The sequence below is a fragment of the Melospiza melodia genome, chromosome 1, assembly GCF_035770615.1.
Source record: "Melospiza melodia melodia isolate bMelMel2 chromosome 1, bMelMel2.pri, whole genome shotgun sequence".
Classification (NCBI taxonomy): domain Eukaryota; kingdom Metazoa; phylum Chordata; class Aves; order Passeriformes; family Passerellidae; genus Melospiza; species Melospiza melodia.
Window position 1 is genome coordinate 160,523,570 of NC_086194.1, and position 17,756 is coordinate 160,541,325.

Here is a 17,756-nt window from a genome sequence, read left to right on the forward strand (position 1 = left end):
CCTTTCCAGAAGTCTGATGTTTGGTGAAACATTTGCTCCAGTTCTGCCTAGAAGCTGTCTCTGGCAAGGAAAATGAAGCAGCAGCCAGAGAGGAAGCTCATTGGAAGTGGGTCTCCTCTCAGGCTGCTGCTCTCTCTTCCTTGCCAGAGGCTGAAGTCTTCCCTCAGCTTGCCCAGAGGAGTCAGAGCCAGGATGCCTTGTTCCTCCTCTCAGGCTGTCTCCTGGAAGTGTTTATAGCACACTCAGTCCATGTTTTCCAGGCCAGGAAAGATGGCCTCATGTCCCTGCTTTCATGAACGACACTATGCAGATGTTTCATCTCCCTGTTCTATGCAGGACCTCCAGGAGAAAGTCGGACTGGCAGCCCGGGCCCACCAGGGTCTCCAGGCCCACGAGGTCCTGCTGGTCACACGGGGTCCCCGGGCTCAGCGGGCCCTGCTGGGCCTCCCGGGTACTGTGACCCGTCCTCCTGCGCTGGCTACGGCATGGGAGGTGAGTAGCGAGGAGTCGGGACTGCTGCCCCTGGCAGAGGTGTGGGTGGCACTTTCTAACAGCCCAAGTGAGATGGAGGCTACCAGTGAAACTTGCACTATAAGGTGGTGGCTCCTTAAACCTGCGTGTCCAGTGTGGCTCTACTTTGTGGGACTGCAGCAAGAAGAGAAGGTGACCCAGCATAGTGACCAAAGGAAGTGACCTCCATCTGATCCCAGCCTGTAAAACTGATCCTGCCTAGTGGGTTTTGTCCTGTATGTGTTTGTGTAGCTGTATGAGCCTGCTCCATCTCCAGATTCTGTGTTGAAGCCCTACCAACTCATGTTTGTGACAGCAGAGTTTTTACACTTGTAGTTTCTCAAACGTGTTGCTCAACCTCCCCTTCCATGTGCCTCTGAGTGGCATGAGAGCATGACCCTTACTAAACCTGTAGTAGTGTAACCTGGCACAGGGATGCACGTGTCCATCATTAACCAGTGAAGCCACCCGGAAAAAATTATTCCTTCTATATCTTCTCTGTATCCTCCTTTCCCATCTTGTTGTAGCATGGAGAGGCCATGGGAAGAAGTTAACAAAATTACCAAAACTTAAATCACCCAATCTAAAATCAAAATTAATTAGGAGAGTGCTAAACTACAAATGTTATGCATAAGGCATATTTGTTTGATGTTTACAGTTTAATCTGCCCCTGAGCTATTTGTATGTTTTACTTACCTGAATGTTTTTGTTGTCGTCTCTTCCTATCCTTTTCTCCTCACTTCCCCTCCCCATTGTTCATTTCCTGTTTTAAGGCCCAATCCCTTACAATGGCTACGAATCCAGAAGGTGAAAGGCTCATTCTGGTTCAGGTCTCATTGGGCTGAAGGTCAGAGATGGATGCTGAACTGCTCTGTGCTTTCCAGCAATGATAATGACTACCACTAATGAACTTACAGCTGCTGTACATGCACTTGGCTTCCTGGCACTGCTAAAAAATTATTGCCTGACCCATTTTTGCCGGCTGCTCATGTATTCTAGCTCATAATTGGAATAAGCTATAGCAGGCAGAGTGTGCAGTGTATAATGAGCACAGTATTACAATTGGACATTTGACAAATTGTGGTGGTGGTTTCCAACTAACTTGGCTGTCTGTTGGTGGGTTTCCAATTGCTCCAGCTTATTAATTTTGTTAAATGTTTTCATTGTTCCTTCATGTGAATAAAAGATGTGTATTTAAAGATTATATATATACTCACACACATGATATAGAAATATATCTATATATAAAATGTCAATTTCCTAATGAATGCTTTAATTTTCTACTCCCCTTCTCCTGTGTTAACCGTATGAATACTCTTGGTGGTGGTGGGTTAAGGTGGATACGGTGAGCCAACTGATCAAGACATCCCAGTAGTGCAGTTGCCACATAACTCCTACCAAATCTATGACCCTGAGGACCTTTATGATGGTGAGCAACAGCCGTACGTAGTTCACGGGTCCTACCCCTTACCGTCCCCATACTCCCAGTCCTATCCATCACCTCATCTTGCTCAACCAGAGTTCACTCCTGTCCAAGAAGAGATGGAAGCCGTTGAGCTGAGGTCCCCGGGAATCAGTCGCTTCGCAAGGAGGATAGCCAAAAGGAGTGCCACGACCCCAGAACGCACAAAGGCAAACGGAAAAAGCCCCTCTCAATGAACTGCTTAAAAAAGGGAAACATTTTATGCACACCCGTGTTTGGCCTTTTGCCCCAGTGCCTCCTCACCTGTCACTGAAGATGTTTACAGGCTCTTATGTTAAAGGAGAAAAAAGTGTACGTGGCCAGTTGACACAAGAAATAATGGTAATTATCTTGCATGCCAGAAGTTTAGTATGTTAGTGGGTTGGTGCTAGCTGATGATGAAAGGTCACTTGTAGATCTTTCTCTGGAGTACTGTTCCGTTCACTCTTCAAACTGCATCTGAAAAATGCATCTGGCTAGGTGGTGTGTGTAGAACCATTCACAAAAGTTAATGTTTTGTTATCCAGTTTTTCTCAGTTGATTACTTTCTCTTTGTTTTGGATTAATTGCTTTACTAGCAGAGTAACCTGACTAAATCCACTGGAGAAAAATGTATCAGGTGTCCTTGCACCCCAGTTATCATCCTTTTGTAAAGATTTCTTACATTACAGACCACTGTTTTCTTAACTCACCTAAAATAAATAAGCAAGAATGTTCTGTGGGAGCACACTGATAATTTATTGTGAACCTCTTTCATTTCTGTTTTGTATGCAAATAAAAGTTGCAAGCTTTTGTATGGTAATTCTGTATTCATTTGATTTTTAACTCAAAACAATTGCATTAGATCTTCAGGGGACAGAATGTAACGAGAAGGAAATACATTTTCTGTTTTCAACACTTTGAGGCAACAGTTTTATTTTAAATGATGTAGTATAAACATTACTTAGCCTTATTTTTAACTTGTATATGGACAAGTGCAGAGAGTAACTCAGCTGAGGTAGTTGTACCAACTGTAGATGTGAGATTCCTCATGTCAACATGCCCAAGTCAAAAGACTGGGAGGTGTAACTGGGATGGCAACTTGGATCAGCTAACGAGGAGAGGAAGGCAAACCACCAACCCAACCACTTGAGCACAGAGCAATTCATCATCTACAAACAAGGTAAGTTAGAAAGAGACTCAATAAACACCTCTGAACAGCACTGGAGACTGAGCAAGATTTAGCTCAATAATGGCCATTTATGAAAGCATCGGTTTGGAAGACTTTTTCACAGCCCTATACAGACATGGAGAGGCTGTCCTGCACATCTCAGGACCATCCTCCTGCTCATCCCTGACTGGAAGCAGGTCTAGTCATATTCTACAGTAAAGAAAAGCCTGTCAGGTATTGACTGCTGCCAGCAGCTCCCTTAGCTCACCAGGAAGAAGATGAGTGGGTACCTTTACTGTGTAATCTCCAATTGTCTCATCTGGAATTCAGCCTCATTAGTAGCACACGATTTGCACATGTAACTAGTAGGCTCTGGCTGGGGGCTGGATACCTTCCTAGGTTCTTTCTCTTTTCCCATTACTTCTTTCACCTCTGACTCCACTCATTTTCCTGGGGAAAGGTGATAAAAGCTGATAGAATATGAGTTTAATGTCATTTCATTACCTGCACTTGCATTTAAAATAGAAGGTAGAAAAGTATAATGTAGTTTATGGACTTTATTTTTTAGCAGCTTAACCCCACTTGACAGAACACTGAGGCCCCATGGCTGTCTTGGCCCCAAGCAGGTACCACAGCCTGGCACATGCAACTGATACTCAGAAGTATTATTAAAACTAAATACACTAATGCCTGGGGTCACAGGGTTAATTTTAATTTCCCTGCTGGCACTGGCTGTGAACACCCATGGTAATTTACCCCAGCTGCAAGTTCCCTCTGCCCCTCCCTGGTTAGCCCACTCCCATCCATGTTCTACTGACAGCTCAGAGTTCTGCTTGAGATATGCTGACCTGCAGGTCCTGTGGTAGGGACAGAGAAGGTCACTGATGGAAAAAATCAGCTTTTTTTTCCAGCAATTCTGCCTGTTTTGTCTTTGGAAGACTTTGAGTCTCCTGCTAACAGTGCACAATACATTAGTCATGACTGGCTGGCCTGCAACACTATATCCAAATCTCAGGTTCTTTTGGGACTGCAGAGACTGATGAGACCACAGGGCAACACCAGGGACGTAGGGATACAGCATAATCACACTGATCAAAATAAGGCAATTGTTGACATCTACTCCATGAACAGCCTGACCAAACCCCTGAGGGTGCTTGTGGTGTGCCAGTCCAACAGCTCCCACACCAGTCTCCTGGGCTGGGGGAGCAGCTGGAAGCAGGAGTTTGGTGCTCTGGGCCTGAGGGATCCCCTGTGCTGCACACCTGCACAACAGGCTGCCACTGCCACCTCCTCCTCACACCATAGGATGTACATGGAGTCAATTAAACAAATTACTTGGGGAAAATAAAGTGGCCATACTCATTCAAATTTTATAACAATTTATATACTAAAGCACAAGATTCAATTGCAGTAGGTAATTTATTTTAACTTTCTATTTACTGTGCCATTTACTGGCACCATGCTGACCAGAATGCTGCTGGTATCATTAATCATATATAGTCACTCTTTATTAGAGTTACTCTTTATTAGAGTACTCTTTATTAGGGTAGTAGTTACTCTTTATTAGAGTAATAGAGTAATAGAGTAAGTAACTAGTTACTCTGTGCTCTACCCAATTATAAATATACTATTCAGGAATTGTATGTGTGCCAAAAGAAGACTCATTCTGTCAGGATTTTCTCCAAAATCCAGTCTCAGAATAATCAAGAGTGTCTTTTTTCCAGACCACCTAAGAAAGTGAAGCTGCTGACTGAAGGATTCAGCACATGATGAACAGTTGATGCCACAGAGATCTTACCAATAAACTGTGTACTTATACAGAAAAGAGCATTTGCTGCAACCTAGGCCCTTCAAAAATACTTTCACTAGTTAATGCAGTGTACTAATTAAATTGGAAGCGAAGGCTGCACATTCACTAGGTGGGAATTTTTCCTGGGATAAGCCCATTTGAATGTCAAAGAAAGGCCCAATACCAAACCTTTATTTCATGTAATGAAATATGGTTATAAATAAACAACTGGTTTTCTTCCTGTATGATGCTTGTATGAAACAGATGTAGAACACTCAAATTCTCCTCACTAGACATTGTAAAATTTGGCACACAATGTACCAGCATTTCCTACTACACAGAAAACAACAGGTGCTTTACTTATCTCCAGAACATCTTTGGCTTGAGGGTTTTCAGAGCAGGAAAGCAGACAGGAATTTCAGGAAAGTAGCTTGCAGAAGTGAAGTGAATTTTAAGACTTCTTTTGCACCATTCAACACTTAAGTTTGGTTTCCTCATTTAGTTTCCATGATAAAAATGCTTCTCTGTTCTGCAATATATTCTTTAAAGTAGGTAAGACATGTTCCTGTGACTTGAATGAAAATCAGATTGAGGCTGAAGGAGGGAAAAAAGGAGAAGTATCTCTCTGTTGATCTGCCTTTAATACCTGTTATTTCAACAAGCTCTTTGAGGAAATCTGTTCTACACTGGGTTGTCAGCACTGAGCTACTTCATAGCAGTAGTCAGTGTATTGTTTCTGTGAAATGCAAGTACTCATTACAAAGGTATTAATTCTTTAATAACAGTATTAAATCAAATGTCATGAAAAAATACCAGATCATACAATACAGAGTACAGATGGCATTGACAAGATAATACCTAATCTTAGCTGTTTCAAATACAGTGATTTCTATAATCTTACCAAGCCAAATTTACTAACAGCTGTCAGAAACATTCAGTATAGAAGGGCTGACTGAGCCACACAGATGCTTCCATATTAGAAGAATTTTCTTTGAAGGAGGAGAGACACTCTTGATGGCACTTCTTTCATTCTTATTACTTCCTTCGAAAATCTTTAGGTCTGTGGGGAAAAACAATGTATTTTAAGAAATGCATGTTCACTGCAGTGGTTTTGCTTTAAGGCTGTAGTAGCAGCCTCATCTAGTTTTATTTCCTCACTCTGGTGAAGTTCTTTTTGACTAAGAATATTTTCTGGATTACACAAACAAGACAGAACAAATTAAAGATATTTACTAAGATCTCTAAGAATTTACAGACATCAGGACTAGTTGGTCACTCCTACTTTCCTAAGCAAAACAAAAAAGCACCTTGAACTGAATGCAGTCTCACAGGGCTTTAAACCCAGACACTGATTTGGCTCCACTTTTAACAACTGAATAATCCATGGATAAGATGGCAAGTTTTACTTAACAGCGAAGTCCAACACAACACTACTAAAATAGTTAAAACCAATGATTTAAAAAAAACCCCTAACTTGAATCTTAGAAGTTCTGCAATCCCCTTTGCTTGGATGACAGATGTGGAAAACAGAAAGAAGCTGACTGCTGTTTGCAACCCTCTGTGATCTCCTATTCAGGCACATCTCTCTCCCTGCCTGCCTGCCATTCATCCACAGGCTGCAGGAACCACATTCTGCCTGAAACTGCACAGCTCAGAGCAGCTTATGGCTTTTAAAATGCTGAGTTTGCGGACTGGATGCACATCTACGTCCCTACCATGTCCTACAGAGAAGCTGCACATCCTGGACTCTGCCCAGTCACTCCCAAACTCCCAGCACAGGTCAGGGTCCCTGAGGTGCCCAGGACAGGCCTGGTGTCACCCAGTGCAGGTCAGGGTCCCTGAGGTGCCCAGGACAGGCCTGGTGTCACCCAGTGCAGGTCAGGGTCTCTGAGGTGCCCAGAACATCTCTGGTGTCACCCAGTGCAGGTCAGGGTCCCTGAGGTGCCCAGGACAGGCCTGGTGTTTGCCCAGCATGGAGCAGCCGCCCCTCACAGCCCCCATCCCACACAGAGCTGCAGCCTGCAGGAACACAATGCTCCTCACTGCTCCTCTCATCTGAGAATCAAAGTAGCTTGGGGAACTCACAGGACTCAATAAGACAGGTATTAACAAAGGTTTTAGAGACATCTAAAGGAATACAGGCGAGATTTGCCATGAAGTTGAATGAAAAATTCTGGTATACAGGATAACCTGCAAACCACTACAGTCACCATGTTGAATTTCCAAAGGCGGTACATTTTATCTGTAATTCAGCTCAATAATGGAAATGAAAAGCAGACAGCAATGGAAGCAGACAGCTTACTTTAAAGACTGAGAGTTCAAATGGCTGCTGAGATGCCTCACAGAAATCCAATACTTGTTTAGTCCTATGTTGCAGTTTCAGATTTTGCCAAGCAATAGCACTGCAAAGTGAAATCATCCACACAACTCTTGTATGAGCCCATAGGTTCTCACATGAAGCAAGTCTGGAATTCAGTTTGTGTTATTTCAAGAGTAGCATATAAAACTGTGTGAATTTTACAGAACAACTATAAAGAAGAGCTAGTCTTCATACTGTGATGAATCACAAAGCTGCTCTGTGCCCCATTTAAACAGCATATTCTGTATTAATATTTGGACTTGTATCTTTTGTGCATGACAGAACTGCTGCAAGCACCATATATGCTGTTTACATACTTGCTTAATGCTGGACTTGTTTGATGGTTGGTGTGTGCTGGGAAGCCAAATCACATTTCCTAGAATCCCAGACTTCAGTACTTGGAGATATTCACAGAATCAGAGAATGCTTTGGGTCAGAAGGGGCCTTAAACATCCTCTGGCTCCAGCCTCTCTGCCATTCCACATTTTGTTACTCTGATCTCACTGCATGCCAGAATAGGTATTTCATTATATCAAACTGTTTGTAGAGTGGTAAGAGTAGGGGATGTTGAAAAATTCTCAGCAGTGACTTAGAAGTTTTATCACTACATCCATCCTGGACAGGTGGACAGTGCTGGAAGATTTCAGGCAACACAGCATGGCAAAGACATCCTTGTCTTGCAGCTTACAGTTATTACTCTGTCTTTAGAGAGACCAATCCATTCTCCTGTACATTGCTCAAAGGATTTTGCATTTTTCTATGAATGGCTCCCTTAAAAGTTCCATCTAGGGTTATGCTGGAGTGCTGCAGAACTACAGGTCTCACAGCACTTTGTTCTGGTGTGAAAATCTTTTTTCTTGCTTGCTTGTAATCTGCATTTCAACTTTAATGCTTATTGTCTTAAAATTTAAATGTATAAAAATGCATCAAACACTGGACTCTTAGTTTGCAGTCTTCTGAAGTTAATGAAGCTTAAAGACAGGATTTTCCACACTGAAACACTTGTGTGAACAAATACAAAAGTTTTTAAAGCCTTTTCTATTGCCACAGTAGGCTTTTTATGCCCACTAGTACTTGGCTTTTGGACTGCTTTTGAAGAATTCTTGGCACCAGGAAAGCTAAGCCTTGGAAAACACTGCCTTTGGCAGGAGTGTTATAGGCATTTTGTCAGATGAAGAATATGAAGCCACAAAAATGCTGTCTACTCAGAGAGAATTATGAACCACTTGTGAGCATCAATGGGTAACTGCTCATTGATAAGTGACACAAATCCATGTGAGAGTTTTCTTCTTTGATGGCAGTGCTTTTGCCTTTCCTCAGCAAAGGCCAGAGTTTATGCTCTTGAAACAAAGGAAATGCTATCTCCTAGAACAGACAGTTCAGAAATTCACCCAAAGGCAAGACTTCACATAGCTGCTTCTCCTCTGCTTTTTATTTTTAAAGTAACCTTCTTGGGGAAAAAAAGCTTTGCTGTATAGTGACAGGAGACTCCAAGACAAAGGGAAATGGGGGAATGTGGGAACCAATGTCTCTGCAATCTATGCTGAAACACAAACTATTATGGGTTCACTGAAAATATGCAATATTAGTCTGTGCAGCAGATGTCTGCCACCAAAATATGTAAAAAATATTTGTCTCACTAACATTTTTATACTCCACATAAAAAGTGTTAAGACAGTTCTGTGAGTTCTAGGCAAAATACTCAGCAAATTAAATCAGTAATCCATTTGTTACAGGAGGCCTCTCAGTGCTTCTCTCAACAAATAATTTACCACTGAGCAAGAGGCGCTGAAGAGCTGGTCCTGAACTCTGATTACAGCTTTTCAATCTGTTAAAGCTGCCCAGGGAGATCATGGATTCTCTCTGAAGACACTCAAAACCCACCTGGAGGCATTCCCTTGTAACCTGCTCTAGGGGACCTGCCTTGGCAGGAGGGTTGGACTGGATCACCACCATAGGTCCCTGCCAAACCTCACAATTCTGTGATTCCATAAATTTTCCCAATTTTTATCCATACTCACAGCTATCAAAAGAGAAATACAGCTGATGTAAAATGCTGACAATTCACAGCCACTGAAACTTACAGAACAGATAAACCTGCACCTTTGTCCACCTCCTAGGATCAGCCTTTGTGATGGAAAACAAAAAGGTCTTAGTGGTCCCCTCTGTAACTGGTAGAGAATTCCCCAAACTCAGCAGAATTAATGTATTTCATATAAATGTTGTCTTTTGATAATGATGCCAGCCCTACACTCTGCAGTGTTGAAAAAAAACCAATGGACTGTGAGAGTTTTCTCATTTAGAGCAAAACAGTCTGTACTCCACCTCATGAAATAAGACTGAGGTCAAACTAAACCCTAGAACATGAAGAAGTTCTGCCCTTCTTTATGGACTTTAAAGATGACTTTAAGAGGCTTGTGTCCTTGGGCAAAAACTTGCCATTGTAAGTTCTCTCTTCAGTGTCTCTGCAGATTTTGGAGTTACAGTTATGTTTTGAAAAGCACTGCAGAGTGTAGTGCTGGCATCTGTGTCATTAATTAATACTGAAATCTGGTGAACACACATGTGATTCCCAGCAACTCCAACCAACTCCAGCACACACACGCCCCTTTGTGCAGCTGCATAAAACAAGGTTGTCTTTAACCTAGGTCAGCTCTCCGATTCTCCATTCTGTTGCCACACAAGCAGAATGGAGAGGCAGGAAAATTGATGGATGATTCTTAAAACTGAGCCCTACTGCCAGAAAAAATGCTCACTAAGCTATGACCTCAGCCTTTGAACATCTCAGATGGCAAACAGAAACTATCAGCACAAAAAGACCTACTTGCATATCTGCAACTATCATGGGACCCCCCACTTTACAGCACATTCAATATTCTTTTTCAGTGTGATGTGAAATATCCTCTTTCAAGGGTATTTTTCCTGTGGGGAAGGACAGGACAGAGACCCTCTGCAATAGTTTAATGTGTTCAACTCTCAACTCCTGGAGTGAATATTTATTTCAATCAGTTCTGAATAGACCTGCTGCACAGCTCCATCTTTATTAAATTCTTGTCAGCACATTCCAGCAATGATGTTTCCCTTTGCCTAGCAATGCTTTGTGGAGGTAAAACAGCCTCAGAAAAAATAAAATAAGGGGGGTGTGTGTTACTCTATGAAGGCCAAATCTAAGTAATCACTAGTCTGTGTTATAGTGCAACTAACTTGATTTCAAAAATATACAGGACAACTTCACCATCTTATTTCTAGGCAAACAAGCTAAAACCTTGTAGCATCTTACAGCAGACAGGTTAGCATTACTAACCTCAAAGAAATAATAAAGGTAAGGCAGCTGAGTTATATATACTGTCTATTCTAGACATACAGCAGTTATTTTACAATGCAGACAATATTTAAAAAATAAATCTCTTCACTTTTAATTACTCAGCATACCTCTTCAAAACTATGTATTTTAATCCAAATGACTTTGTTTCTTAGAACTTCTAAATGCACTGGGATTAGCTATCACAATATAATTTGTAGTCAACATTGCCCTTCCTTCTTCCAAAAGAAGTGTCACACCTCCCTAGATTCTTCTATTGCATGCTGCTGATAAACAGCATTGATAACATGACCTTATCTTCTTTCAAGCTCAAAAACCTTGGATAGCCATCTCTCCACAAACAATCCCTACTCACAGGGCTTTGCTGTTACACTGCATTGTCTAGGACTTTTCAAAACAAGTTTTATGAAGTCAGATCTCATGGAATTGTTGCAGTCATTTGTGTGCTTGCAAGCCTGTGTTAATGACTGCTAATGGTTTCAAACCTGCCTCTGCTGAGGAGTCAGGCAGGGCTGCACAGTAAGTGACCTGTCAATACCTGCTCTTGACTCAGCAATGCACACCTGCTGTGGAAGCTCTGTCTCAAATTGCAATTTTCTCTTCACCTGCGGGCAATCATTGGAGCACATGACCCAGAGTTCCCTGGAAATTCTGCACTCTCAGCAGCAGTAATAAGGAATGTTCAGAAAACATTTTGCATCAGCACTGCAAAAGGTTGGTGCCTTGAGGCTAACTAATGCCACAGGTTAACACAGTGACTGAGATGAGAGACATGGTACAAGAGCAAAATTTGAAGAGTATATGCTTGGAATTCTGTTAAGATTTTACTGCTTCCATGAATGACAGAAAGCACACCAGATGCATGAAAACCACCTTAAAATGGATAACCATCATGTAGGAAAGGCACATCCATCTCTTCTACTCACAGTCTGTACAACACTTTGTATGACCTGAAAAATTTAATGTCTGGTAGGATTCCCATTTGCATAGGTTATTCAACAAAAACAAAACCAAAAAAGTACTGGTCTTAACTCACAGTTTTCAATATGTTTTAAGAGTAACTCACCCCAGAGGGTTTTAGGTCTGTGGCTGCTATGTTAGCTTTTTTAACCAGCAGCCTTTTTTTCCCTTTTCCCCATCCTGTTTCCTGAACAGTGTAGTGTTCCTCAAAAAGCTGAAGGAGACTTCAGCATGACTGTGTAGTTTTACAGTTCTCCCTGACTTTCTTAGACAAGTTTCAAGAATTTTAAGAAACAACAAGGATAAAATCTCTCCAAACTTGGCCGAAAAATTAGAACAAAGAAATAATTGGTATTAAAGCACTTCTAACCTACCCTAATTTTTAAAGTATTTAACAAATATCCACTAGCTCATAAAGGTCTCATTTAGGGGAGTTTATAAACAACACAGTTTTGAATGGATGACAGATTGGGGAAGACCAATTAGTGAAAAGATTTTGTGGGCTGATCATGCCAGTTACTAGCCCTCAGCCACTCTGAACCCATTACTCTGTGCTGGCAGGCACACTCAATCTGCATTACTGTGATGCTCTTCTCCATAATTCTGGAAATTACCATCACAGGAATGTGGAATTATTGCTAACTGATGACAGAAGTCTGCTTACACAGAATGGTTCTGTGGCTCATCTTTCATATCTGCTTATTAAGGGCAATAGGTGGCTTTTAGCCTTTTCTTAAAACAAAAGGTTCCAAATAATTTGGTTTTGTTTAAAATTAGCACACAATACACACAACATAAAATCTGTTGTCTATCTGGCACATATTTTAAAGTTATTTTATTAATAAACTATAAAATTTTGAGTATTTAAGGTTTTTTTTTTAATAGAAAAACTTCAACACACAGACAAAATTTACTGTAAATTCTGAAACAAGAGGAATGTATGTATTTTTCAGGAACACTGCAAGTTGTGCCAAAGTCAATGCTATTAGGTAAGGGGACTATAGCTAGAGGGGGTTTCTGAACACATTTCATCTTTTTCACTAACCACACTAGTAAATCAAAACTCAAGGATCAGACATTGCTATCATTCCCTGGAAAACCACATTATGTGGTTATACTCAAACACCAACAGTTTGGTGCTGGGGTGGTGGGGGGGAGAAGAATCAAGAATCATTCTTCTTACTCAAGATGCACCATGTTAGCTCTATGCCTCTGGTAAAATAATCAGTGAAATAGCTAATGATATTTCAACTATCACTAAATTTCCAATTCACACTGTGGCCTATTATCAACCCTCAATTCCTCTGCTTGGAGCACAAGAACTGTTTCCATGTTAGTGTTGTTCTCATGCAGACTGTTGTCTTGCCTAAAAAGCACTTCTACAAGCATAACTTATTTTGCCTGGAGAACAAACAACAGTAACAGAAGCTGCATTTTGTAACAAGAGTAACAAAAGGTGATACTGCTATGACAGTGCAGCTATAGTGACTTATCCTTTTATGCAGAAACAAAACTTAAGATATATATTTTGTGGTTTTCAGGTGCAACTTGTTTGCTTTTTTCTGCATAAAAGTAGCACTTGTTGTAATTTTTAAAAATGGTCCTTAAATCAAGTTATCTGATATGCATTTAGGTACTCTGAGTGAAATGAAGAATGGCTTATTAAAATTTAAAATAAAGTAGTTACAACCTCAGTTAAGAAAAATTGATCTAAGCTTCTTTAAACTTACTGTAATTCCCTGAATTTGGCCTTGCTTATATGAATTCTGTCTGGAAAAATATTAAAGATAAATCAATGGAATATACTTGTAAGCTTCATCTTGTTAAGATGATGCTTTTTGAAAACAGAAGGTTACTTTTATAGTGATATATTCTGCTAAAAACTATAGGGCTGCATACAGAGCAGCACTGTACACTTGGCTTTGGACAAAGAATTACGTTATTCTTCAAATAAACAGAGAAGTGGGTGAAGGAATAGTGAAATATTTTCCAGACTTACTGTCAGCCACAGAAGTGAAAAAAGGAAATCTAGACATTTATAAAAGTGATTAAAAATTAATCTAACTCTAATTTCAACTGGGCAAGCAGTTCAACAGTATCATATACAACCACTCTCCTATTCCTTGTCAAATTTCCATTCATTTAGTTTCTATTCTCACATATGAGATAAACAGGTTTTAAAGGAAAGGGAAAGTTGCTTTGGAACTTTATTTTTGAGAGCCTCTTCAGAAAGTACCAATAAAAGGGCCCAGTTACCCATTTGTTATCTCTTACCTTCAACTCTTGTTTTAGAAACAACCTAAGCTGCCCCCAGGTAAAGAGTATGAGAATCAGGAGCACTGATCTGTTTTAGGCATGCCAGAGAAAAGCCAGTAATTGAATTCAATAGGCTAAACAATCTGAACATGGATGTATTGGATTGTTAAGATGACTGAGTTACTGACCCTTCTTGATTAGTGTCCAGGTGCTGCCTGCAGCTAAAACCTAATGAAGAGGAGAGCAATTTTCTTCTTAAGTACCTGTGTGGCTTTTTGCACAGGAATTTAGATCCAGTTCTGGTAGTCTGAAATGTGGGACTTGCTTACCTCCAAATCTCCTCTTAAATGAACACAAATCTGCTACACAAAATTCTGAGACATTTTATACCCTCACTAATAAAAAAACCCCCCAAAATTTACCAGTGATAGTTACTAGATTTGATTGGGGATTAATGATCTCCAGTTAGTTAATGTAATTTCTACCAAGAGGCAAAAAGGCCACAGAAAATGAACTGCCAGAGGGACTCCTCAAAGAGTACATGGGAACAGAACTGGGCTGGATTGGCAGGATAGCTTTTTCCTAGTTTATACAGTTTGTTCTTTAGGAAAAAGTAAGACTGGCTGCAGTCTTTTACAGAAGTTTGTGTGGGCCAAGTCTTCTCTCAACACTGCTACATGCTAGGCCTGCTTTGTGAGAGAAGATGAGCACTCAAGTTGGAGGGGGAATACTTAGCCCAAGATAAAAACCAAATATTACCTAGTGAGGCATAATATAAAACACAATACAAATCCTAAGAAGCTGCAGACACACTCTAAGAAAATGACACACTCTAAGAAAATGACTGGAGAAATTTAATTTGGTACCAAATTTTTAAAGGCTAATAAATAAACTTGAGATGGTTCTTACAAAAATGGCTCAAGACCTCACCATCTTTAGAGATGGCTTTATGGCTTTCCCTCTGCTCTTCTCAAGGTAACTAGAGTGATCACTCTTTTCCTTTATTTTACCTCATACGTCATTGTAGGGAGAAAAAAAATATTATAAACTTAGTAAAAACTGCAAGTTATAATTTGTAACACAGCAAATTACTGGAAATACTCCAAAGGTAATTTCTCTATGCAATATAATGTGGAGTGTCTTTTAGTGTCTGCTCCTCATGAAGTTATCTGAAGAAATTAAGAGACAAAAATCCTAATAAAACCTGTTAGTACCTTGCACATATAAAAGTACTGTTTAGAACATCCTTTCAGGCACATAATCAGGATATCTCTGGCTTCTTTTTCTGCTCAATTACTACATTCCAGAAATAATACATGTAACTAAAACAAGAAACTTGCACTAGAAATTGTAAAATAGTGCAAGATAATTACTGCTGCAGTTTTTCTAAGAAAACAGAAAAGGAAGTGGTGGCTGAAAGGATTTTTAACCCAAAAGCTTTTCTGTTTACCAGTGCCCATTTATCTGCTGGGAACATCACAGGTGGCTTCTGGTTGCTTGAGTCTGGCAAGACAAAACTGGGGAGGAACTGGAGTGACAGAATATGTAAGAGGATTACCAGAGCCATCTGCAGTTCACAGGCATCCAATATGCTTGTGTTTCACCACCTACAAACTTCTGTCTGAGAACACTGTGATTTTCTGCTTTCAAAGCCACAGAGTGCTGCTGACGAACTTCCAGGAATCTGTGTGCCATGGCACGGAGATGACAAGCAGTGTCAGTACTGGGACCCTGCCTAAGCCATGCTGCTTGGCTGGAACAAAACCATGGCTTCAGACCAGGCTCTGCAACTCCCTGCCTCAAAGCAGGATGTACAGATGGGGCAGAAATCAGGAAAGTTACTCAGAAATATAAACATTAAGAAGGTGTTTGGTTTTCAAAAAGCAAATTGCAGAGTTTACAATATATCAAGTTTTGAAAACTTCAGAAGTGTGGAAGAACTTGTTCCCCCAAGGCCAAGCAAGCAGCTGTCTGGCCCGAGGGGAGCTCCTAGGAGGGCTGGCAGTGGACCAGGCACTCAGTCTGCACACCAGCACCAGCCCAAGCACACTCTATGCAATCAGACAGCTCTGCTTTCTTAAGGGAAACTCCCAGGAATGCATCCATCTCACTGGAACAACACAGGGCTGCTGTTTCTGGTAACATTCTTATTTAAATACTTCTTGAAGTACAATTTCCTGCCTTTAAAATTGTCTCAAAACACATATATACCCAGACAGTTAAACAACTTTCAAATGGTATATAACAGGAAAATGTGCCCATGAATCTGATGTATCCTTGCTTTCAAGGAACAGAATTGTTTGCTTAGTCATATGTACTTGGTGAATTCTGTGATGATTTCTGTTTAAAACTCATTTAAAAGACATACAATCTGAAATTTCAAACACACTTGAAATAAAAGTTTCATTCACAGTACAAGATCAAACTCTGTCAAATGAACTTGTTTTTGATCTTTTTCACCTTGAAATATGTCTGGAACAGACATAATTTACTTTCCTGTATCTATATGGTTTTCCATCCCACTTACTTCAGACCTCTCCACGGAGGATCTAAGTCAGAACTTCTGCACAAGTTGGAAAGCCAGTTGGCTCCAATTAGGAATAAAAGGAAAGAATGCTCAAGGAAAGCTTCTCTGACCAGGAATATCCTGACTTTGAATTCTCCCCTTTCATGGAGCAGGATCCCTCTTGATGTCCTGTCGTGGTGGAAGGAGAGGTGATGGGAATGCTTACCACTGAAAACCTAACGATGTGCTGGGTTTCCACACCTGCGATTTCCTTAAAACTATTTCTCTATTTTAGTGTCCCACTTGCACACTGTGTCTTTCTCTGTGGTGGGTCAGTCTCCAACTACCAGCACAACACCCTTTAAAGAACCCTCTCTAGCAAGACATTTTAACACAAAATATAGCAAAAATTTCCAATAACATTAGCAGCACTGAGCACATTCTTCACATTCCAAATGAAAATTTACATTATTATTTCAAATTAAAAAGAAAAAGGGTATTTTCCCCCCAATATTCGTAAATTTTCACATAAATTCAGCTATTTACATTCATTCCCTATTTATCTATCTTATGTCTGGCTTATATACAGTAAGGTACATTTCTTGAGTATAAGTTTTAATGTAAAACCTCAAAGATTAATTTTTTACTCATAATTGTGTTTATCTGTATTTATAGACTTACAATCTGTATTTACAGACTTACATACCTTTAATTAAGCTCTGCTTTTCATTTGATCTTTTCCCTTAAAGCATACAGGTATCTTAAAGGGCTAATATCAACTATTTTTTTTTCTGTAGAAAGAAGCTGAACCATTAACCCTGCCTCCCTGTCACTCCTCCCTTTTCTAATCATTCTCAGAGATATTTCATTTCATTTTGAGCATCTTCTCTTTGGTAATTAGGTAGGTCACCAGGCTCAAAACTTCATGGAAGATAAATAATAATTAAAACCAAAAGTCACATAAGGCAGGAAGAATTACTAAAACCATCTGAAGAAGAAAATAAAAAGAGGAGTTTAAAGCTTTTCTGTGTCCTGCATTTTCTGCTTTATTGTAAGGACTGCTCATACTGCATGGAAGCTATCTACAGGTTCTACAGAACTCACAGATCCAAGTCCATAACAAGGCTTTTTACATCACAAATGCAGAATGAAGGGGACAAGAACAAGGTACTCATTTTAGCATTGTGTGTTCTCACCTTGATTTCTGAGATCCTAGTACAGAGTAACAAACAACAGCCCAAGGAAAAGCCAAACAGGACTAATAAGATTAGCAACCTAAGCACTGGGTCTTTTAAACACAGTTTATTAAAATATTAATCTATTTTACTATGTTTGTTTACTTTCCCCACATATAAAGAACCACAGAATAATTTGCATCTGAAAGGACTCCACTCAGAGAGGAACTAAGTTCAACATTACATCAGCTTGCTCAGGGAACTGTG

At 40.2% G+C, this 17,756-nt stretch overlaps 2 protein-coding genes across 7 annotated transcripts in view; one reads left to right on the plus strand and one right to left on the minus strand.

Moving 5' to 3' along the window:
* COL14A1 (collagen type XIV alpha 1 chain) overlaps positions 1-2,774 on the plus strand; it is a 114,216-nt gene extending 111,442 nt beyond the window's left edge. Inside the window, exons 47-50 of one of the 6 annotated variants that reach the window (XR_010030199.1) lie at positions 337-492; positions 1,284-1,357; positions 1,847-1,939; positions 2,030-2,072. Coding sequence is in view for 4 of the 6 variants with exons in the window: in XM_063173464.1 (XP_063029534.1) it covers positions 337-492; positions 1,847-2,169 (479 nt within the window). In the remaining 2 variants the exon portion in view is untranslated. Of the gene's footprint in view, positions 1-336; positions 493-1,283 lie in introns of all 6 variants that reach the window. The other 5 variants (XR_010030198.1, XM_063173472.1, XM_063173489.1 and 2 more) reach the window with 5 other exon arrangements.
* A 2,759-nt stretch (positions 2,775-5,533) lies between these two features.
* The window catches only part of MRPL13 (mitochondrial ribosomal protein L13), a 29,245-nt gene continuing 17,022 nt past the window's right edge, over positions 5,534-17,756 (minus strand). Inside the window, exon 7 of the mRNA XM_063173506.1 lies at positions 5,534-5,971. Within this exon, the coding sequence (XP_063029576.1) occupies positions 5,947-5,971 (25 nt within the window). The 3' untranslated portion in view covers positions 5,534-5,946. The remainder of the gene's footprint in view (positions 5,972-17,756) is intronic.